Source organism: Leucoraja erinacea, chromosome 1, assembly GCF_028641065.1.
Source record: "Leucoraja erinacea ecotype New England chromosome 1, Leri_hhj_1, whole genome shotgun sequence".
NCBI classification, from domain to species: Eukaryota; Metazoa; Chordata; class Chondrichthyes; order Rajiformes; family Rajidae; genus Leucoraja; species Leucoraja erinaceus.
In genome coordinates this window covers 29785335-29810628 of record NC_073377.1, presented here as the reverse complement: position 1 = coordinate 29810628, position 25294 = coordinate 29785335, and the positions used below count along the sequence as shown (strand labels likewise).

Here is a 25294-nt window from a genome sequence, read left to right as displayed (position 1 = left end):
TTCGGAAAAATCTCAGCTGTATTGGAGAACAAATATAATTCCAAACATTGAAAAGGCGATGAAAGAGAATGTATGTCAAATACCAACAAAAACTACTTATGGGCCTGACCCACTTAGGCGACTTTTTAGGCGAGTGCAGAAGACTCTGTGCTCGCCACATGGTTGCCACATGTTCGCTGATGGTTTCTGGTGAGTCTCCTTCATGGTCACGAGGAGTTCCCGCATTGTGGGAACTAGTCGCGGCCTCAGTATGGTCGCCACAAATGTTTCAAGATGTTGAAAATTTTCTGCGACCAAAAATTGATCGCCAAGGAGAAAATCGATAATCCTGTAGTCGTAGGTGCAGTTGTAGTAGGGTTACCATGCAGTTATGGGTAATCGAGGTAGTTGTACGTAGTTTTAGTTAATCTCCTTTGCTGACCGGTCATTGCCATTGGCTCATTGGGGATAAAAAACGTAAGCAGGAGTTTTCAGAACCAAGGATTACCGATTGTAAGGTAATGCCAAATGTCTGCCGAACTTCACAGCTGTGTATCTCTGGCTTATTAAAAGTTGTTTGGCTTCTTAAAAGTTGTCTCCAGTCCTTCTCTCCCCTTCTCCCCCCTTTTAAAGGACCTACCGTACACTGTGCTAGCCTACTCAATTACAGCGCCAACCATCCTGTTCATTGCGGTGTGTGTCTGTATCACCTTGGCTTTGTACCATCTGAATTTCAGGCAGCGGTCCCCCGCTTGCCCGCTTGCCCCTCGCCCCCGCTTGCCCCCGTGTGTGTGTGTGTGTGTGTGTGTGTGTGTGTGTGTGTGTGTGTGTGTGTGTGTGTGTGTGTGTGTGTGTGTGTGTGTGTGTGTGTGTGTGTGTGTGTGTGTGTGTGTGTGTGTGTGTGTGTGTGTGTGTGTGTGTGTGTGTGTGTGTGTGTGTGTGTGTGCCCCTACAGAAAGATTTATGCCAGTTGGAAGAGTGGGCTGAAAGATGGCAGATGGAGTTTAATGCTGATAAGTGTGAGGTGCTACATCTTGGCAGGACAAATCAAAATAGGACATACATGGTAAATGGTAGGGAATTGAGGAATGCAGGTGAACAGAGGGATCTGGGAATAACTGTGCACAGTTCCCTGAAAGTGGAATCTCATGTATATAGGGTGGTAAAGAAAGCTTTTGGTGTGCTGGCCTTTATAAATCAGAGCATTGAGTATAGAAGTGATACAAAGACGGAGGTAATGATCTTTGGTGGCACCTCTGGGCCCCCCCCCCCCTGTTGATCTAGGCTCTTTGTCTGCATATATCAAACCTAACATCATGAACCTGGGGATTAAGGTGGACCCTGAGCTTAAATTTGACTGTCAGGTAAGGGCTGTTGTTAAATCTGTTTTTTTCCATCTGAGGCAGCTGGCCAAAATAAAGCCAATTCTGTCGAGGCAGCACTTTGAGACGGTAATCCACGCCTTTGTTACCACTCGGCTGGATTACTGCAATGCACTGTATATGGGGGTTAGTCGGTCCTCCATCGCCCGTCTCCAGATGGTACAGAATGCAGCTGTTCGTCTCTTGACTGGCACACGAAAACATGATCACGTTTCACACATTTTAGCCTCTCTCCACTGGCTGCCTGTTCAGTATAGGATTCATTTTAAAATTATTTTATTTGCTTTTAAATCCCTAAATGGTCTTGCCCCGTCCTACCTATCTGAGCTTCTTCACCCTTATACACCCTCCCGCTCTCTCAGGTCAGATGATCAGCTGCTCCTGAGTGGGCCAAAAACTAAGCGGAAGCTCAGAGGGGACCGTGCCTTTGCTGTGTCAGCTCCGAGATTATGGAATGAATTGCCTTTACACGTTAAACAGGCCCCTTCTCTAGCTGTTTTTAAATCACTCCTGAAGACACATCTATTCTCCGTGGCCTTTGTAGACCAGTAAGGTGTCGACTTATTTATTTACTTTATTTGCTTGATTTTGCTGCGTAGTTCATACTCGTGTTTTATGTCTTTTGATTTATTGTTGAATTTCGTATGTAATTTATGCGCCTCGTGTTAGCTGTATGTTCTGTTGTTCTGCCTGTTTTATGATGTCTTGCTTATTTTTTTTCTGTACAGCACTTTGGTCAGCTTTGGTTGTTTTTTAAGGTGCTTAACAAATAAAGTTATTATTATTTATTATTATTAGAAGTTGGGATGTAATGTTAAAATTGTACAAGGCATTGGTGAGGCCAATTCTGGAGTATGGTGTACAATTTTGGTCGCCTAATTATAGGAAGGATGTCAACAAAATAGAGAGAGTACAGAGGAGATTTACTAGAATGTTGCCTGGGTTTCAGCAACTAAGTTACAGAGAAAGGGTTGAACAAGTTAGGGCTTTATTCTTTGGAGCGCAGAAGGTTAAGGGGGGACTTGATAGAGGTCTTTAAAATGATGAGAGGGATGGACAGAGTTGATGTGGATATGCTTTTCCCACTGAGAGTAGGGAAGATTCAAACAAGGGGACATGACTTGAGAATTAAGGGACTGAAGTTTAGTGGTAACATGAGGGGGAATTTCTTTACTCGGAGAGTGGTGGCTGTGTGGAATGAGCTTCCAGTGAAGGTGGTGGAGGCAGGTTCGATTTTATCATTTAAAAATAAATTGGATAGTTATATGGACGGGAAAGGAATGGAGGGTTATGGTCTGAGCGCAGGTATATGGGACTAGGGGAGAATACGTGTTCGGCACGGACTAGAAGGGTCGAGATGGCGTGTTTCCATGCTGTAATTGTTATATGGTTATATGAGGATGCATCAATGGCCAGTTTATTTTCTGCATTCTGGTTGCTCAAATTCCAATTGATTCTAAGCATTACAGGAAAATGTTTGTGACAAGTATGAAATAGTGAAACATACAGTCCCAAAATCTTTACACGAGAGACTCTAATAATGCTCTCCCCTTCTATGAACATCTCCCTGTTGTTTAACTGTGGAAGGCCTTGATTTTAACTAACATAGTTATTGAATAATTTTGCCTGGTCTTTGGTTCTCATGATTATTTGAAACTTTTATTTGACTGCAAGACCGACCCACAGCAAAAAATTCACATTTATTGTCACATGCACCAATTAAGGTACAGTGATATTTGAGTTACCATGCAGCCATATGATTAAAAGAACACAACACATTTAAAAGAACAATGGAACTTAACATAAACATCCACCACAGTGATCACTGTGATGGAAGGCAATAAAGTCTTTCTCCTTTTGTTCACCCGTGTTTGGGGTCTTGACCCTCCGCAGTCGCCGCTACGGATGGCCCGATGTACAAGCCCTCTTGTCGGGATGATTGAAGCTCCGACGTCGGGATGGATGATACATACTCGGAGTGCCCGATTCGGCCACTTTCTTACCGGACACCGCGGCTTCTCGATGTTATAGGCCGCAGGCAGGCCAGCGGTCGGAACTCTTCTCTGGCGATCCCCGGCAAGGGATTCCTGGCTCTGGGATGGTAAAGTCCGCTCCATGCCTGCTGCTAGAAGCTCCGCAGACCACGGCTTCATGATGTTAAAGTCAGTAGGCCAGCGGTTGGAGCCTTTCTGGCTCCGCGATGTTAAAGTCCACGCCGCATCTGCTGCTGAGGCTCTGGGCCATGTCCGGGAAAGGCTGTACCAATCTAAGTTGTTAGACCGCGGGGTAGAGCAAAATGCGACTAGGAGAAAAGTCGTATCTCCGCCGAATTAAATGACTGGAAACTGTTTCCCTCTATTCGGGGTGCCGTCCTGCCCAGCCTGCAGCTGTCCGTCTTTTCACTTATTTTTTTTTAGTTGAGTTTTTAGTTAGTTGAGTTTTTGTTTAGCAGCTCTAGTCTTTTTTATGTGGGGGTGGGGGGAGGGGGAAACTGCTTTTCAGGGTCCCTACCTGGTCGGAGAAGTGGCTTTTCTCCGGGCAGCATCTTTGACCCATCCTCGCGGCCTACCAGCGGGCCTGGAGCGACGTTTCCTGAGGGGACCAGCCAGAACCTCGGCTTCGAGCGGCGGCACAGCGCTGGAGCACTATCGCGGAGCAGGCGATGCCTTGCCGGGGTAGCCGCGCTGGAACTCCGGAATGCTGAGACCGCCGATTTGAACATCGCGGAACTGCAGGTCTGTGGAGCGGCCAACCGCTGGCGCAGTGCTGAACTTTAACATCGGGAGCCTGGGATCTCTCACCGAGATCACCAGTGGTGGAGCTCCATGCAGCGCGGATTGTCGGCTTCGGAAGCCGTGGGCTCTGGTAAGGAAGCGGCTGTTCCAGGTAGCCCAAGCCACTGAGAGGATTCTCCTGACGCCGGAGCACCATCATCCGGCGAGAATGGCCTGGAACATCGGGCCCTCCTTGAAAGCATGACTATGGGTGGACATGGGGATGGGGACTGGACTTTGTGCCTTCGCTCATAATGGGACTCATTGTGGGGGGATGTTTTTTTATGTTTAAATTTTAATGTGCTGCAATGGCAATACGCATTTCACTGCACCAATTGGTGTATGTGACCAATGAAGCTTTGAATGAACCCATACCCCACCAGCACCTCCCACATAAAAACATACCGAGAAACACTAACACATACATTCAGACATATTAAAACAACAAAAAAGTCTAACTGACAGACACACTGCTGGCGAGGCTGCCATGCTCGGCACCACCAATGACGATAAGCACGAACACCATTGTTAAATTTGCAGACAATACAACAGTGGCGGGGCTGATCACTGAGAGGATGAATCAGCTTACAGGGAGGAGGTTAATAAGCTGGTGCTCAAGAGAACAACTTAGCACTCAGTACCAAGAAAACAAAAGAGGTCATTATTGACCAGGAAGAAGCAAGGTGACCATCACCCGCTGCACATGAACAGAGAAGGAGTGTACATAGTCTCCGGTTTCAGGTTCCTGGGCATCCACATCTCAGCAGATCTCAGGTGGTCAACTAATACAAACTCCCTGGTAAAGAAGGCACAACAACAGCTTTACTTCCTAATATCACTCAGGAAAGTCAACTTGCCACAACAGCTGCTAGTGTCATTCTACCGCTGCTCCATAGAGAGGGTCTTGACACATGGCATCCTGGTGTGGTATGGCAACAGTTCTGCGGCTGACAAGAAAGCTCTGCAGAGAGTCATCAACACAGCCCAGAAGATCACCAGTACACATCTGCCTGCCCTGGAAGAGATCTATAGCTCTTGTTGCCTGCGAAAGGCATCACGCATCCTAAATGACTCGTCTCATCCTGCACATCATTTGTTTGCCCTTCTGCCCTCAGTAAAGCGTTACAGGTCCATCAAATCATACACCACAAGATTAACAAAGTTTCTACCCCAAGGCCATCGCCACTCTGAACTCCACAGTGAATACACACCCCCCCAGAGCCAATATTTTGTAATGCAATAAAACTATACTGTGAAAAATTGCACATTCTGACGACTTGACGTTTTTCTTGCTGCTATTATTTGTCATTATTATTTATCTGATATGTTGGAGCTCCGCTCGGGCAGTGCGTCTGAAATGTTGTTGTAAGAATTTACAATGACAATAAAATGTATTATTATTATTATCATTATTATTATTACTGAGGCAACAGAAAGTAGATCCATGATCAGGTTCCTACTGATTCTCAGAGGCCAGGTGGAATTTCTATTGAGATTTTATTCAGATTGTGATCTATTACTCAAGAAAATACAAAAATGGCTGTGTGCAATAAATGGACTTAGCATTTCCCTCAACAATATCTATTTTAACCTGGATTGTATATTGTCCTGCTTACATAGCAATATTACCGGAATGATGACTGGATTAGAGGCTATATCTATAGTTGGACAGACTTGGATTGTTTTCTCTGGAACACTGGGGGTTGCCGGGAAACCTGATAGAAGTTATGAGAAGTTACGAATTACAAGAGGCATAGATAAGGTAAACAATCAGAATATTTTCCTAGGAAGCAAAAATCAAATAACAGAGGGTATTTGGTACCTTAGGTTTAAGGTAAGATGGGCAAAGTTTAAAGGAGATGTGTGGAGCACGTTTTTCACACAGTGTGGTGAGACCCTGGAATGTGTTGCTGGGGAAGGTGGTTGAAGCAGAAATGCTAGTGGCGTTCAAAAGACTTTTGGATCGGCATATGGATATGCAAGGAATTGAGGAATAAGGATTATGTGCAGGTAGATAAGCCATGGTCTTGGCATCCATCAAATTCTTGAACACTGCACAGCACTAACCACAATCCTACCTTAGATACTCTGTATAATGGACTTTGTTTTTGGTTGCACGACATACATCAGTTCAGTACTATCATGATTTGGTTAGCTAGTATGACTGATTATTAGTTTATTACATTGCTGGCTATTGAATTCTTATTTGTATGTTAGTGCATTAATGGTCCAGTAAAGCTGTAGCATGTAAGAATTTTATTGTTCCATGGCTGGTACATACTCGATGTAACTGTACTGAAGTTCTACATTTTCTCTGGTGCAGGAAAATGGATGCCAGACGGAACCACCCCCAAGAGCAAGTTTTTCATCAACAGCCAACCAGGTAAAACTGTGCAAGCACGTTCTTTTTTAATGGGTCCTCAGTAACCTGCAAAAGTGCAAAATCTGATAGATTTCACGTATAAAATTGAACATTGTTACAGCCTGAGAAAATACGCTTCTGAATGATATCTATTTATCTGATATTTACCCCTTTGTTGTCAGCGGTGTAGATGTTTTTTGGACTAAATATCTTTTGATTGTTTTATCAGTTCCTAAAAAAAGTTTTCTGGTGTTTTTTGAAGCAATATGTATTCTTTTCTTATATGATTGTTTGAAATTTGTAGTGTGGATAATAGCAATGTTCAATGTTAGAGTACTAAAAATTCCACACAGCTTTTTGAAGTGTGCAAACGTACAGTTAAGTGGGAAAATCTAGGGCAAGGAACTAATAAAACAATAATGTGAGCATTGGATTTTTTACAAAGGTAAACTTTGGCAAATTAAACTAATCTGCATAAAAGTGAAGATGAGTTTCACAAGCAAGATCATAAAATATTTTATAATTATTTAAATTTAATATATCACCTAATATATGGATACTAATAAGGCAAGAAAATTCCAATCTCAATAGATCTACATTGACGACACCAAAGGGCCAAGGGAGGAAAAAAAAACTGATGTGCACATCTATATTCAGCAGATTGTGTTGTTGCAACCTTTCCTGTTGTATGAATGAATGAATAAGTTTATTGGCCAAGTATTCACATACAAGGAATTTGCCTTGGTGCTCCGCCCGCAAGTGACAACATGACACACAGTGACAGTTAGGAATGACACATAAAACATTAAACATTAATAATAAAACATTATCGATTAAACATGTGAATTAAATAAAATACCAGAGCTAAAGGAGGCTACATATTTTTGTTTATTGAGTAGAGCTACTATTCGTGGGAAAAAACAGTTTTTATGTCTGGCTGTGACAGCTTTGACAGTCCGGAGTCGCCTTCCAGATTGGTTCAAAGAGTTTGTGGCCAGGATGAGAGAGGTCAGAGATGATCTTACCCGCTTGCTTCCTGGCCCTTGCTGTGTACAGTTCGACAATGGAGGGAAGGTTGCAGCCAATAACCTTCTCAGATGATTGGACGTTTCGCTGCAGCCTCCGGATGTCATGCTTGGTGGCTGAGCCAAATCATACAATGATGGAGAAGGTGAGGACAGACTCTACGGTGGCCATATAGAATTGTGGCAGATTGTGCTTCCTCAGCTGCCGCAGGACGTACATCCTCTATTGTGCCTTCTGACAGTGGAGTCAATGGTAGCCCCAAAATTAAGGTCCTTGGAGGTGATGGTTCCCAGGAACTTAAAAGACTGCACAGATGTGACTGTGGTGTTGTTGATGGTGAGTGGGGAGAGGGGAGGGGGAGCTCTCCTAAAGTTTACAATAAATTCTACTGTCTTAAGAGCATTGAGCTCCAGGTTGTTGCGATGGCACCAGGATGCCAGCTGTGTCACTTCCTGTCAGTAGGCAGATTCCTCCCCATTCGGGAACAGTCCAATCAGGGTTGTGTCATCCGCAAACTTGAGAAGCTAGACAGAGGCGTCAGTGGAGGTGCAGTCATTGGTGTAGAGAGAGTAGAGGAGAGGGGAGTACGCAGCCTTGCGGTGCTCCTATGCTGAGGGTTTGCGGGTCCGTGATGTGCTTTCCCAGCCTCACATGTTGCTTCCTGTCTGTCGGGAAGCTGGTGATCCACCCACAGAGCAGTTCAGGCACAGTCAACTTGGAAAGTTTGTAGTGTAGTAGCTCTGGTACAATGGTGTTGAATGCAGAGCTAAAATCAACAAGCAAAATCCTTGCATAGGTCCCCTGGTGTTCTAGGTGCTGGAGGATGAAGTGCAGGCCCAGGTTGACTGCGTCATCTACAGATCTATTGGCCTGATATGCAAACTGCAGAGGGTCCAGCAGGGGTTTTGTGATATTTCTCAGCTTGGCCAGCACAATCCTTTCAAGGGTCTTCTTGACTACAGAGGGTAGTGCAACAGGCCTGTAGTCATTAAGACCAGTAATCCTTGCCTTTTTGGGTACAGGGACAATAGTGCAGACTTTAAAGCAGGTAGGAACAGTACAGGTTTGCAGGAACTGTTTGAAAATGTCTGTGTCGACCGGTGCCAGTTGTTCAGCACAGAGCTTGAGAGTAGAGGGGGAAACATTATCCGGTCCTGGAGATTTCTGGCCTTTCTGTCTTTTGAACAGCCTCTCCACATCCTCAATTTCTATTTTTGGTGATGGAGAAGTAGCGAGATTGATGTTGGGCAGCAGGGAGGTGGTGGGTAGTGAACGAGGCCGCAGTCGTTTGCAGTCAAGCTGTAATTGGGTGTTAACTGATTCGTATTGAAAGTCGTATTCTGGGAAGAACATTACTTTATATACAATTTTAATGTAAACAAAAATGACTGTTACATTTTGTGGTGCAATTAAGTTTCTAATGGGACTCCTAAGTCACACATGCTGGGGAATATTGGTCATGAATAGTTTTTCCAGAATTCCATGAACTTTAAACAATGTCAGTGCTTTCCCTGAAATACACTCTTAGCCTTAATTATGTTTATATCCTAGTCTTCATTTTGTTCCTTGTAGAATATAATAGAATACTTCATTGTCACCTGTGACACGGCACAGTAAAATTGCCACGGCATGCAAATAATCACACATAAAAGGAACTTACAAAGTTACAAATTCCCCCTCCCCCCACACGCCAGTACGCCCTTTGTTCTCCCCCCCTCCCCTCCCTCATGGTAGTCCCCCCACGCCATGCCCTCTATTGTCCATTGATCTACTTCGTCAACCCACGAGTCTCCACCTCTGACCTGTGAGGCTCCACCTCTGACCTGTGAGGCTAGGCCTCCGAATGGGAGGCTCCACCTCTAACCTGCGAGGTTCTGACCCGTGAGGTCCGGATATCCAGGGGCTCTGACCCTTGCGGCCCAGCCCTTTGAGGAATCACTGCCGGCCAGTGAGGCCCTATCAACGACTGGCGCAATTCTGGCCCGCGAGGCCCAGGGCGCGAGTCTCCGGCCTCGGCCTCGGCTTCACAGCGGCAGCCACGGCACCTCCGGAAATAGGAGTATTCACGGCACCTCCGGAAATAGGAGGATTAAAGCATCACACTGGTTTGCAGAATTCTTCAATTTGATTTTCCAGCTGTCACTGTCTATGGTAGTTCTACAGAAGGTACCTAATTTCAAATTATTTCAGAAAAGGGAGATTCATGGTATACAATCTCGAAACTTATTTCTTAAACGTTCATGAAGGTAACAGCAATTGTTATCATTTGTTCATGAGAAGAAAATCCTGACCAATAAATTAAATACATAAAATTCTCTCCTGCCTTATCTGCTTTTCTAATTAACATAAATACATGGGCCCAAGGTTATTTCTTTCAAATTCCTGTATTAATGCAATGTTGTTTCCTGACTTCAACAAGAATATGAATTTCAACAACATGATTTCTTGATTCAATATCCGTTATTAATCAAGTAATATGGTTTGGTAAATAAAAAAAGTCCAACATTGGCAGTGTGAAATAAATGATCACAAATGCTGTTTGAGATGATCATCGATATCATCTCACTTTGTTATATGGTTCATGATTGGTTTTCTCAATCCAGAGCTGTTAATGTTTCCTCTGATACTTATTTCTCATCTTCATCCCTTCATATAAATGAATTTAGTATTTTTAACAACTAATGATTTGCCAAATTTTTCACAATTCCATCCAACCATATTATGTAAATGCTATCTTGTCCTACTCCAACATCTGTTTCATTAGCTAACAAGACTGAGTGGGACCCGTTGGGTCTCTGTCACATGGGAGGCCTGGTCCCTCAACACAACCCGTTCCCCAATGCAATATTCCACCACTAACCCGTTCCCCAATGCAATATTCCACCACTAACCCGTTCCCCCAATGCAACCTGTCCCCCCAATGCAATATTGCACCACTCTCGCATAGCCCCTAACTGCGCAGGCACGGCTCATTTTCCCTCATCCCCAGCACTCACTCCCCCTCCTCTTAACCCTCCTTTCCCCTCTCCTCCTCCCCTCCCCAATCACATCCTTACCCCTCCCTGTCTCCTTTGCCCAACCCTCAGTCACTCCCTCTTTCCATAACATCACTCCTCTCCCTACCCCCTTCTGTCCCTCTATCCCCACTCCTCACCTCCCCTATCCCCCCACTATCCTTCCTGACCTCCCCCACTGACCTCCTCTCACTCTATTCCCCACTCCCTACCTCCCTCATTGCCCCACTCCTCTCCCTCTATTTCCCCTCCTTCCCCACTCCTCACCTCCCCCACTTCCCCCCTCTCCCTCCCTAGCCCTTCCTCTCCCTCAATCCCCCCATGCTCTCTCCTCATCTCCCCAGGATCTTTCCCCTCTCAGCCTCCATTATCCCCCCCCAATCCCTCCCTCACCTCTCCTTCCCCCTCCCTTCCCTTCCCCTACCCTCAGCCACTCCCTCCCTCCATCCATAAAAAGCAGCATCTGCAGTTCCGGCCACAGGTCATTCATTGTTAGCTGTGGTTTAGATCCCGTTGACTTGACGATTGTACAAGTTTGCATCGTGTGTGTGTGTGTGTTTTTGTGTGTGTGAGTTACTCAAATTCCGCACAAACTGCTCGGCCATGCTGCAACCTGACTCTCCCTCTGCCCACTCCGGTTCAGCCGCCGCTCAACCCGTCCCCGTCCTGTCCGACCGCCCGCTGTTGCCGCTCGGTCCGTCCCCGCCCTGCTAGCCCGACCACTGCTGCCGCTCAGCCCGTCCCCGCCTGCCCACCCGCCTATCTGCCTGCCTGCCGCCTGCCGCTGCCTGCCGGGCCGCAGGGGTGGGGGGGGGGGGGGGGGGATGGAGTTGGTGTTCGTCACGGTGGGCACCACGAGTTTCGATGAGCTGGAGAAGAAGATCTCCGAGAAGCCCACGAGGGTGAGTTACCGCAACGGCGGTGGCGGATGAGACTGACCCGGGGGGACAGGTAGACAGAACTGCCATTGCTGCAGAGGGCGGGCGGGCGGGGGAGAGTGGTGAGTAATGAGGGAGAGATAGAGACGGGACCAGGTCCTCCACTGTGCCACCACTGAACCCCCCCCCACCCCGTGGCCGCCAGTGGTGGTGGGGGAGACGATTGACAAGTTACTGTGAGGAGGGGAGAGAGGTGTTTGTGAGTGAGGAGGGACAGGCCACAAAGAGTAGGAATTAACGGGTCCTTTTCAGAATAGCAGCCAGTGACTAGTGGGCAGGAAGGGGCATTGCCATCCCGGCCATGGCATTGACTGACAGGAGACGAGACCAATCTGTGTGGCGCTGACTGAAGGAATCTGCACACGTGCGGTTTTTACGATTTCGATAACTTTTACAATATACCACCAATCGGAACGCAACTTGTTGCACTCACAGCACAGGAGAACGGTGAGTAACCTGGCTTAAAATTGTAGCACTATCACGTACCATTTTTGCGCAAATAGAAAAACACCGCAAACCGGAAGAGCACAAGATCAGAGTGTTAGAGATAGATAGAGAGATAGAGAGAGAGAGATAGATAGACAGACAGACCTCTATTTATTTGTTATTATTTCTGTCACTTTTCTTTATTACCATTGTGAAAAATCCCTTTTTTGCTTTTAGTGGGAAATATTTGACGCTTACGAAGAAGAACTAGCAAGACAAATGATCATGAAAGAGAAGCCAAAGACACAGACTTCAAAAAAAGATGCAATATCGAAGAAAAAGTTGTCACCTATTGAAATCACAGTGAGTGTTTTGTCATACAAAATGGTAATCAAAGTTTTACATAAGCTATCCAGTAAGTTTCATTCTAATCTAAACTAAATTTTTGTCTATTAATGAAAGTGTAAATGAGATATAAAATTATTCTAAAAATAAAATCTATTATTTATACATGAATAGTACCAATGATATTCCATCGCTTATTTAGTTCTGTCAATTTTTTTTGTCACGATTTTAGTATGTGCAGTAAAATGTCAATAATCCACTCCCACAATTTGGAAGTGCCAACATTTCAGCATCTAAGGCATCCCTGCAGCTTATTGGGATCCATTCTTACTTGCAAGGCCCAGGATCCTGCAGTCTCTTTAAATTAACTGGGGATCAATTTGACACACCCTTTGGACATACTTAGTTCACTGGAAAATCTATTATAATACTGAAACCACACAAAGGGCAGTAGGTGCATGGAACGAGCTGCCGGAGGAGGTAGTCGAGGCAGGGACTACCATGACATTTAGGAATCTATTAGATAGGTGCATGGATAGGACAGGTTTGGAGGGATATGGGCCAAAAGCAGGTATGTAAGACTTGTGTGGATGGGACATGTTGGTCAGTGTAGGCAAGTTGGGCCATAGAGCCTGTTTCTACAATGTATGACTGAATGATATTTTAAAAAGTAGACATATATTGAGGAGAAAACCTACACATTTTGTCCACTCCACTGCAAAAACCCATTCCTTCTCTCCAGAGATGCTGCTTGTTACTCCAGCATTTTGTGTCTACCTGACCTTTTAAAAAAAGGGTTTGACTTTCATTTAAATTTATGTTTTTTGGATTCAAGCTTCTTATTTTGAAGTTGTATTGAATGTGTTGTTTTCCTAAATATTCATCAAAAACATTCATTTTGATAGTGATTTAATTTTCATTTTACTTCTTTGTACGTAATTGTTCAGGGCGATGATATTTCAAGAGTTGGCAAGGTGTCTAAAATAGTGGAACGAATGGTGAACCAGAACTCTTATGATGACATTGCACAAGGTAAAATAAAAATTAAGGCTTTTGTTAAAACAAGACATAATTAGGATCAAACGTACCTACATTAATATTGATATTTTCTTGTAAATTATTTATCCAAATTACAAAAAATGTTGGAATATGACTTTTAAGTTAAGTTCTTGTACTTCATAGAGTAATAGAGCCATGCAGCAAGGAAGCAGGGTTTTCAGCATAACCAGCCCTTGCTGATCAAATCTAGTCCCATTTGCCTGTATTTGGCCCATATGCCTCTAAACCTTTCCAATTTGTAAACCTGCTCTTTTCAATGTTATTATTGTACCTGCCTCAACTACTTCTTCTGGCAGGTGATTCCATGCACCCACCACTCCCTGAGTGAAAAGGGTGCCCGTCAGGTTCCTATTAAATCTTTCCCCTCTCACATTAAAGCGATGTCCTTTGGTTCTTGATTCCCTTATCTTGGGTAAAGGTTTGTGTGCATTCACCCTATGAATTCCCATCATGATTTTATACACTTTAACAAGATCACCGATATGCAAAATGCATATTTCCAGATTCATGGACAGTTTCTTCCCAGTTGTAATCAGGCAACTGGGCCATCCTCATACCAGCTAGAGTGTGGTCCTGATCTACCTCAATGGAGACCTTTGAACTATCTTTTATCAGATTTGATAATGTTCTAAATGTTGAATCCTTTATTCTTTAACTGTACACTGTGGGCGGCTTGATTGTATAGTATTTTTGCCTGGATAGCACGCAACAAAAAGCTTTTTACTGTACCTCTGTACACATGACAATAACAAACTAATTAACTAAACTAAACCGCTAATGCCCCTGTCCCACTTAGGAAACCTGAACGGAAACTTCTGGGGACTTTGCGCCCCACCCAAGGTTTCCGTGCGGTTCCCGGAGGCTTTTGTTAGTCTCCCTAATGGTCGAAAGTGGTTTCCGCTTATTCTATGTACCGGCGACTATTTAAAAAAATTCAAAACCGGCCACGACTAAAAATAGGTTGCCATTTTAAAAATCGGTAATTTTTTAGTCGAAGCCGGTTGCAATGCTAGTTGAAGGTGCTTGCAGGTGGTTGCCGGCGGTTGCAGGCAGTGGAAGGTAAATAAATGTGAGATTATTCACTTTGGTGGCAAGAACAGGAAGGCAGATTATTATCTGAATATTATTATCAGATTATTATCCTAGTAGGAAAAGGGGAGGTGCAACAAGACCTGGGTGTCCTTGTACATCAGTCACTGAAAGTAAGCATGCAGGTACAGCAAGCAGCGAAGAATGCTAATGTGGTGTTGGCCTTCATTGTGAGAGAATTTGAGTTTAGGAGCAAGGAGGTCCTACTGCTGTTATACAGGACCCTGGTGAGACCACACCTGAAGTATTGTGTGCAATTTTGGCCTCCTAATTTGAGGAAGGACATTCTTGCTATAGAGGGAGTGCAGAGTAGGTTCACCAGGTTAATTCCCAGGATGGCGGGACTGACATATGAGGAAAGAAAGGGTTGACTGGACTTGTAATCACTGGAAATTAGAAGGATGAGAGGGAATCTTATAGAAACATATAACATTTTTAAAGCATTACACAAGTTAGATGCAGGAAAAAATATTCTCCAGAACCGGGGTCACAGTTTAGGAATCAGTGGTAGATCATTTAGGACTGCGATGAGGAAACCCAAATTCACCCAGAGAATTGTGAATCTGTGGAATTTTCTGCCACAGAATGCAGTGGAGGTCAATTCACTGGATGTTTTCATGAGAGAGTTAGATTTGGCTCTTGGGGCTAATGGAATAAAGGGACATGGGGAAAAAGAAAGAAATGGGTACTGATTTTGGATGATCAGCTATGATCATATTGAATGACGGTGCTGGCTCGAAGGGCCAAATGGCCTCCTCCAGCACCTATTTTTCTATGTTCTATGTTTCTATGAAATAGTCTTACTTGGTTTGCTTTTATGTTGTACATATTTTTAACATCTTGAACTGATCTCCTCTCAGCTTTATATATTCTTTGAAAAACATTGGATTCTTGAATATAATGCCACAATGAAAATTATTGTCTTCATTGTCGTCTTAATAACCATTTAATATTTCCTCCATGCCCTAATACACCATAATAATGGGCAGAAGTGAATCCAGAGGAAGAAGTAGTGGTAGTACCAATTACTACGTTTAAAAGACATTTGGACAAGTGTAGTGACAGATTTTTATATCGTTTCAAGGATTAGTCCTTTGGTCACTAATTAAAGACAGGGGATCAGTAGATAATCGATACACACCCACAAGCTCTCCACAAAACCGTTGAAAGATAAATCTTCCAAACAGTTTCTTGATTAATAGTTTATTTATTGTAGTAGTAAAAACAGTAAGATATTCATCCAAACTTCTTCTTGTATAAGTACATTTTAATCTTTCTCATAGTCAAACTCGTGCATGGTCAAAAGCTGTGACCTCTCCCCCATGCTTCTTCAAACTAAACTAACTACTAGGGACTTTACGTGAGATTCCCAGCCGCAAACAAGTGATAATTGAAAATAGGACTTTTTTGCTTCCTGATATGGTACCTGTTAGATTGCTTTAATATAACTGGCTATTCATCCAGTTTGATGATATGTTAGTTTCTTGATGCCAGGTGCTTGATGCTTCTGAACTATTGCATGGCAGCAACAGGTGTCAGAAAAGAAAAGATTCTTGTCATAAAGAGCCCCATACCAGTGTTGAAAATTATCTCTCAGTCTGAAGAAAGGTCTCGACCTGAAACTTCACCTATTTCTTCTCTCCAGAGATGCTGCTTGTCCCACTGAGTTACTCCAGCATTTTGTGTCTATCTTCTACCTATCTTCAAAGTCAGCATCGAGCACCATTGTTTTGCTGCTGACCACAAATTCAAAGTTGCCGATTTTGTAATGACTCCACGTGATGTATTCTCACCTTTAGCTACAAGAAAATCAACAACATTTGTAATTATGAAATAAATATTAATGAAATAAAATAGGATTTATGTTCAGAGCACAGTTCTTAAATGTTATTAACATTAAATATGGAATTTACCTTTTTTTTCTCTCTGCAGACTTTAAGTATTTTGAAGATCCTTCTGATGAATTCCGAGATCAAGAGGGAACTGTTCTACCTCTGTGGAAATATTTTTATGACAAGGTTAAGAAATTGTCAGTTTGTGGGATGTCCTGGTGCGTATCACAATTGTCAAACTAGGTACAAGTTCAATAAGCAATAATAAAAAATAAGTAATCAAGTAGCATCATGTACCATATATTACTGACATCTTTCTATTGCAAATCAAAAATTCCCCAGGTTTGATTGAGGTAAAATATTAATCATTTCCTCCTGTTCCGAGGATAACATAATTTGATATTTAAAATTCATCTGAACCATTGGAACAAGCAGAATGCTTATTGATTTAGGTTTAGGTTTATCATTGTCACATGTCCCAAGGTACAGTGAATGATACTGATACTATTATATTGTTGCATGTGACAAGTCACTGTGATTTTGTGATACTGGGATGAATGAATGAATACTTGAAATGTCACAGTGAAATTCTTTCCTTACATACCTAGTAAGAAGGTATGCAATGGGTGCCCATGAAGGGCGCTTACAAAGCAACAAATTCCCCCCCCCCCCCACCCCAAGCCATGCCAGGTCCCCATTGTTCTGCTCCCCTCATGGTGGTCCCCCCACACTGGGTCCCAATTGCTGTTCCCCCTCCCTTTCGGCAATCCCCTTCATTCTATCCCTTGGCAGTGGCATCCTCACTCCCACGTGTCCGTCCTTGTCTCTCAGACGGTTCCCTCATCGACCGCCGATCTGACTTCTCCACAACGCTGCCGGGTCCTCTCCTGAGGCATCCGTGGCTCCAACCCAGGCCGCGGCCGTAAGCTCCGCCGGCCTCGGGCTCCGTCAGCCACTCCGCCAACCCGGGCTCCGCTCAGACCCGGGCTCCGATGACCTGGGCTCCGACCCACAAGGCTCCTCCGACTCGCGAGGCCCCGGCGGGGTTCCGACTCGGGTTTCTCTGTGGCCATCCGGGAGGCCTCGAGAATAAAGGCCTCCAGCCGCAATCCCAGTCCGTGGTCCGGCAGAAAGTCTTCTGCCCCATGGCCCGGCAGGAAGCATTCTTTGCTTTGACTACCCAAGGTATGCAAAGAGTCGGTAGATGAAGGGTGCTGATGAGCTTTATTTTTGCATGCTTTTCAAACAGATCAGATGTACCATATATAGATATAGATACAATCAGTTCAAAATCAAGTACAATAGATAGAGCAAAGGGGAAGATAATGAGTGCAGAATATAGTTCTAAGCATTGTAACACATAAGTTCCCAACGGAGTAGAGGTGGATCAAACAGTACTCTAGCTTATGGACTATATGGTTGGGTCAGAAATAAACTGGGTAGTGGTGCAGGGAGATGATTGGGGTAATGGTGATAGGACATTGGCAGGTTAAAAGGTGAGACTAAACAAAAAGTAAAAATCTACAAGGAAGAAGATGGATTCTCAGGTAGTGGCTCATGTAGGATTGAGAATTTTAAGTAATCCTGAAGTAGGCCCCAGTTCTTTGATTAAGCTATTTCACAGTTCGAGCTCTGCTTCAAACAGGATAGGTTGGGTGAGTGGGCAGATACATGGCAGAGGTAGTTTAATGTGGATAAATGTGAGGTTATCCACTTTCGTAGCAAAAACAGGAAGGCAGATTATTATTTAAATGGTGTTGTTGGTAAATGGGGAAGTACAACGGGATGTGGGGGTCCTTGTTCATCAGTCAATTAAAGTAAGCATGCAGGTACAGCAGGCAGTGAAGAAAGCGAAGGGCATGTTCGCCTTCATAACAAGAGGAGTTGTATAGGAGCAAATAGGTCCTTCTACGGTTGTACAGGGCCCTAGTGAGCCCCACCTGGAGTATTGTGTGCAGTTTTGTTCCCTAAATTTGAGGAAGGACATTCTTGCTATTGAGGGAGTGCAGTGTAGATTCACAAGGTTAATTCCTGGGATGGCAGGACTGTCATATGCTGAGAGAATGGAGCGGCTGGGCTTGTATACTCTGGAATTTAAAAGGATGAGAGTGGATATTATTGAAACATAAGATTATTAAGGGTTTGGACACTAGAGGCAGGAAACATGTTCCCGATGTTGGGGGAGTTCAGAACCAGGGGCCACAGTTTAAGAATAAGGGGTAAGCCATTTAGAACGGAGATGAGGAAACACTTTTTCACACAGAGAGTTGTGAGTGTGGAATTATCTGCCTCAGAGGGCACTGGAGGCCGGTTTTCTGGATACTTTCAAGAAAGAGCTAGATAGGGCTCTTAACGATAGCCGAGTCAGGGGAAATGGGAGGAAGGCAGAAACGGGATACTGATTGTGGATGATCAGCCATGATCACATTGAATGGTAGTGCTGGCTCGAAGGGCCGAATGGCCTATTCCTGCACCCATTGTCTATTGTCTAATGCTCATTGACTGTTCCATGCTGTTTACTATCACTGTGCATATCCAATATTCTCTATTCAAACTGTCAGCCCATAGATTTTCTGTGTACGTTTAACTGTCATTTTTTAAATGCGACACAATTGACATGCATATCTTATTTAAATTTCAAACTTAGTGATAGACATTGTAATCGAATGTTCTGCTGACATGAATCATGCAGTTAAATGCTTTGAATTTCAATTGTTTTTGATACCAGAGTGATGTGATGCATCTCACACACAAATAAATTGTCAGCAAAAGTCACCTGGTTACTGGGAACTATTTAACAGAAAGGAAAACAATTTGGGCAGCTTTCTGGGCCACTAGAAATGCCAAGAAGAAGGGTAGAAACACCATTTACAGTGGACAGAATGTCTCAATCTCTTTTAATATTAGGAGGTGTTGTGTGTACTAGCACTACAAGAGAGAAAATAAAGAAAATAGTAAGTAATTTAAATTTTCTCTTTCTAATTTTCAGGAATCCTAGATACCATGACCTTTTCGCAGTGGCACATGGCTCCTGTAAGTTGGAATTTAGAAATAACCCATACTGCATTTTGAGCATTATACAAGAGATACACAAAAACTCTATTGTTATTCATTTTAAAGCTGGTTGAGAAGTGTTAAGACATCCATTTAGTTTATTTACATTGATTTTACAAAACATGGCATGTCAACCAAGTCTAGCTTTATTAATTAATCCTCATTGACCTTCAGAAAATCATGCAGAGCACCCATCACCATTTTCTGAAAGTTAATTAGGAACGGTTATTAAGGTGAGGTGATTGGCATCATCACAATCCTGTATGTTTAAATATCTGCTTGTCTTTAATTCTAAAGACTGGGTTTCAGGACAGACAATAAAAAGATGATTCTTTCTACTCCTCAGTATTGGAAGTAAAAGTTAGTACTGACTGTATGAGCACCGTTTTGACAACGAAGAAAGTGTATCCACAGCATGGGTAATTTAACAATCAAGAATGGTATGATTTGAAGGTGTAACAGGAGATTTATGGGCCTGTCCCACTTAGGCGATTTTTCAGCTGCTGGCAGTCGCCTGAAAAAGCGGGAACTGGAACGGCGACTGTCAGAGTGGAACACACACACACACACACAAACACATCGCAAAGGCGGGGACAGGGCAAGCAGGGGAGCGCTGTCTAAAAAATTCCCACGGAGCAAAGCCAAGGTGATACAGACACACACCGCGATGAACAGGAAGGTTGGCGCTGTAATTAAGACAGCTAAAGTACAGTGTAAGTCCTTTAAAAAGAGGGGGTGGGGAGAGGGAGGAGAGGGAGGAGGAGGAGGGAGAAGGAGTGGAGACAACCTTTAAGAAGCCAGAGATACATGGCTGTGAAGTTTGGCGGACATTTAGCACTACCTGTCGGTTCCTTGGTTCTGAAAACTACTGCTTACCTCTATTTTTCCCCCAATGAGCCAATGAAATTCACCAGTCAGCACCGGCTCCAACCTACGAGAACCTCCGAGAACCTTCGACCTCCAGGCATCCCATTAGGACCTCCTTGCGACCCACCTACGGCTCAAGAATTCGCGTTACTCTCCATGGCGACTTCATTCTAGTCGCCTCTAATTTTTCAACATGTTGAAAAATTCTTGGCGACCATAATGAGGCCGCGACGAGTTCCCAAAATGTGGGAACTGCTCACGACCATGAAGGCGACTCCCCGGCAACCACTCGCGAACATGTGGCGACCATGTGGTGACTGCAAAGTCCCCTGCAATCGCCTAAAAAGTTGCCTAAGTGGGACAGGCCCATAACTGGGACTGCGTAGATTGGAAGATTTTGGTATAAAGAGAGATTGGATTAGACTGGTCTATATTTCCTTGGAGCTAAGGAACTGAGGCATGGTATATACAATTAAGAGAAGCATAGATAGAGTAGATAATCAAGCATTTTACTTATTGTAGGGGAATCAAAAGTGAGGGCATAGGTTTAATTTAAGAGGAAGGATTTTTTAAGAGAATCTGAGGGAATTTCTTTTTCACTCAGAGTGGTTGACATCTGGAATACAATGACAAAAGAAGGGGTGGACACAGATATGATCAGAACATTTAAGAGACATTTAGACAAGCATAGAACATTTCCTCTGTTAAATTATTTTCCGATAATAAATAATTTGAACGCCTTTCATTAAATTTAATTTCATGTTTTGGGTACTGCTTCCTTTATGAACAACATGAGTAATAGTTTCCCAATGCTGATTCTTGCCAGTAAGAGAAGAACAAATGGAATGAACAGAATAAAGACATTTCAAACAAGTATACTTTCAATTATTTAGGATTGTATGTCAACAATGGTAATACTCAGGCAATGGAATGGATCATTAAAATTGTGGTATTTGAATCTGTCCCCATTCTGTCCACATTGATCACAAAGTCCTATAATTTGGACTGTGGGTGTATTCCATTTGATTCTGGTTATCTTCATTGAAAGATTACTGCCTAGTTAAATATAAAGGCTGTAAAATAAGAATAAATGCAAGATTTCAGAAATAATATATCATTCCCTAAAAGTGGCATCACAGATAGATAAGGTGATGAAGAAGGCTTTTGGCATATTGGCCTTCTTCAGTCAGGGAACTGAGCACAGAGGTTGAGTTGTTACGTTACAGTTGCACAAAGTGCTGCTGAGGCTGCACATGGAGTATTGGGCTGAGTTTTGAACACCCTACTATAGGTAAGATGCCATTAAGCTGTAAACTATGAGGAGAGGTTTTATGAGAATGTGGTCAGGACACGAGGGACTGAGTTGCAGGGAGTAATTGGACAGGCTAGGACCTTGGAGTGCAGGAGGCTTGAAGGCTGAGGATTAGAAAGGGCACAGAGTCTCTTTCCCAGAGTAGGAAAATTAAGAACTAGAGGACATAGGTTTAAGATGCGAGGAAAAAAAATTAAACTGAGCCTGAGGGGCAGCTTTTTCACAGAGACAGTGGTGGGTATATGGAATGGGCTACCAGAGGAAGTAATTGAAGCAATCAATCAATCCAATCAATCAATCAACCTTTATTGTCATCTTGCAAGCAACAGTTGTACAGTGCAAAATGAAAAGACGTTTCCCAGGGAATACCTGAGCAACGCACATGAAATTTAAAGCAGATACAATAACAATATTTAAAAGGGCAGGTACATGAATAGGAAAGGTTTAGAGGGATGTGGGCCAAATGTGGGGGAATGGGACTAGCTTAGATGGGCATGTTGGTCGGCAGGGACAAGTTAGATTGAATGACCTGTTTATGACTCTATGACAGTTATGCTTCTGTTAACTGCTGAAATCTGTTGTGATTGGATGTGTTATCATTTACATAAATAAATGAGAAACCTATTATGTGGAGAATAGTCTTTTAGGGAATTGATAACAGTGTATATTTTCTTATTCCAATTTTGGAAACAGTTAAATGCTCGTTTATCCTTTACACAATTAAAATACTCTGTGCAATTATTTCACAATGAGATATTTTGTCCTGTCGTTCTACATCAACTGATGCAATAATCTATATCTCATCTACTATTGATGTATTAACTTTCATTTCCATACGTGAATTACCATTTACATTTGAAAATTATGTTTTGTGTCAATCTTGAAAGGAGGAAATCCATAAATTATTGCAATAACATTGAGTAAATATCAGTGCTCAAGAGGTTAATCAATGCAGCTTATATTTAAATACATTCATTGCATAAGGTAATTTTAGCAAAATAAATCTATAAAACTGATATAACAGTGTTAGGAGAGGAACTGCAATATTGATCCAATTCACGGAACATTACATTTTTAAGATAAGCTAGTAAAGAAAGTAGTGCAAAATAAATCATGCACATCATTTATTCTTTGGCACTGTGGGGACTCTGGATGATGTCAGAAGGGTATTGGACAACTAAACAACTGAATTATATATAATAAGTGTCAAGAGGAGTTCTCCAGTGAAAAGGCTAATAAGCATTTCTGTACATGCTGACAGCTTGATGCCAGGCTGTGACCCACTGAAGTTTAAACATCCAAAACTTTCTCTCTGTTGGTAATGAAATCTCCTTCTCCTTACATTTTGAATGCTTTTTTTTGTTTAAAGCAGATCTATAAAAGTTATTTTTGATTCTTATCTTGTATTTTAGTATTTGGAAATGGTATGTGAAATTGATGGGCGTGCAACTTCATTGGTGATACTCTTTCTCTGAAGTACTATGCACACATGGTGAATTTTGGGATAGTAAATAATCTGAAATCCATTCTTAAAGGCTAGTGGTTCAAATTTGCCACAACCCAGTTGGTTTCTTAAAAAGATCAAATTTATTTCAGGGCCATTTGAGGCTCCTGATCTGCTTATGTAAATCAGTGTGTAACTAATGTTAAAGAGGGAACTGCAGATGCTGGAGAATCGAAGGTTACACAGAAAAGCTGGAGAAACTCAGCGGGTGCAGCAGCATCTATGGAGCGAAGGAAATAGGCACACAGAAAAGCTGGAGAAACTCAGCGGGTGCAGCAGCATCTATGGAGCGAAGGAAATAGGCCTGTAACTAATAGGCGTGTAACTAATGCCTGCAAACAACTTTTCTCATTTTACCCAAGCTGCCCTATTTACTACAATAGTGAAGGAAGGCACTGCAGAAAGAAATCTCCAATGTGCTTCCAATATTGAGGAGAACGGTTTCTGCGCGAGAACATAGGGATTACTTTGCAATACCTAAGTCAAACAATAATATTGTTAGAGAAAAGCAAACTGCTGGAGGAACACTTGATTTTCCAGCATCTACGGTCTACTTGCCTCGAAAAATACTTTATTTTTCTCACTTTCATCATGAACCACTTTGCATTTCCACTTCAGGCTTAGAAATTAACCTCTGTGACAGATGAACACCTAAAGAGATCAGCAACAGCATTGCACAAAGTTTATCCACTGTCCTTACATATAATAGTAAGATTAAATGAGAACTTACCAGTTTGAAGTTTGATCTTTATTTTATGAGGAGTTACATTGGTGATTACGTGAAGAAGCCCCGCCAGTGTTCATGCACGTCAATCTTCAAAGCAGCGGTATGAAATCACAGATAACAGAATATTTGAAGTAACATAGTAAGAGCAGCTACCATGAGAACTACCATATGACCTTTATGAGAGAGAGGGTTGGGCATGGTGGGCACGTAATCACCAACGTAACTCCTGATAAAATAAAGATCAAACTTCAAACTGGTAAGTTCTCATTTAATCTTATTATTTTACATCGGAGTCACGTGAGTGATTCCGTGAAGAGTTCAAAGCTCTGTGATTTCATGCCGCGCATCGATTGACTCAGAATGAGTGAATAATCAACAATGCATTAACCATAACATTGATTCAAATGTATTAATGGCTTATGTGAATAAAGCAATCAATAGCAACCCCTCTATGTCAGGGGAGGCTAAAAGTGAATGCAAAATAGAATGGGCAAACAGCCCGGTTTCGGCAATCAGCCTATGGTAAAAAAATGTTGAAAATGCATTCACTTGACCATCCTGCGATCATGAGGATATGATCGATGGGAACGTTAGTTCCGCCCTGATGGAAAAAGATGCAAAATCATCAGTGTCAATACCTGCATAAAACCAGAACCTGCTTCAGCCACCTTGAAATAGTCTGAACTGACTTTTTCTTGTGTGATTGTTTGTGGCTAAAAAACAATGCTGATTCCACACCTCATAGGGTTCTGGTGGCCTCGATATAATATAGCAAACCTGCCCTCACACATAGACGTGAGTCCGTCGGGTATGTCGAAATATGATCTTAAATCCTGCCACCCTTGGTCTGCTCTGCTTGTGTAGATCAGAGTTTAGAATGTAATGGCATCTGCAGCCATTTCCATCCTATCTAGCCGCAGCTTCTGCAATGTCTGCCCTTGTTGTGCTGATCCTAGTGTCATGACTAAGGATGTAGCTGGCTTTGGTGAAGTATTGTTAAACCAATGTCAATATCCCATACTGCGTATATGTGTACTGGGAGAACTTGTGTTAAAGACATCGTTTACAAACTCGATATCCGGGGTTGAAATAAAACCCGACTGGAAGACGTCAGTAATCTGTACCATATTAAATGTAACATTAAGATTAAACAAACCCCCTTCCCATCTCCTGAATAGGAAAGTACTGCTTTTCTGATGCTCTCCCTGCAATCTGCAGTGAGCACATGAATGGCTCGATGTGACAACCTGAGCCGTAAGGCAGTCCATTGAGAATGTGTAAATCAATAATTGTTTTATTATGCAGAGGCTGGTTTCCTGAACCAAAGTTTGAACCAGCAAAGTTTTTGTTTCTTTAGAATAATCTTATATGGTTGTATTATCATGCCCGACGGAAGCGGGAAGCATGTCTGCACAGCCAGTCAGACAGTACGAAAACTAAAGAGAGATCTTGCTGACTTTATTTCAAGACCCTACTGATGAGGCAAAATGGAGAAAGGCATAAAAGAACATTCCTCCTTCTTGTGGCGAGAATGTATCTCTCACCACTGTAATACCACATATTTTTGCAATCAGTGAAAAGGCATGAACCATATTTTCATAAAT

General features: G+C 42.8%; 1 protein-coding gene across 1 annotated transcript in view; it reads left to right on the top strand.

Annotated features, from left to right (window-relative positions):
- dnai1.2 (dynein, axonemal, intermediate chain 1, paralog 2) overlaps positions 1 to 25294 on the top strand; it is a 139520-nt gene that overhangs the window by 43066 nt on the left and 71160 nt on the right. Inside the window, exons 9-13 of the mRNA XM_055632318.1 lie at positions 6459 to 6518; positions 12139 to 12264; positions 13194 to 13278; positions 16327 to 16444; positions 19216 to 19259. Of these exons, the coding sequence (XP_055488293.1) occupies positions 6459 to 6518; positions 12139 to 12264; positions 13194 to 13278; positions 16327 to 16444; positions 19216 to 19259 (433 nt within the window). The remainder of the gene's footprint in view (positions 1 to 6458; positions 6519 to 12138; positions 12265 to 13193; positions 13279 to 16326; positions 16445 to 19215; positions 19260 to 25294) is intronic.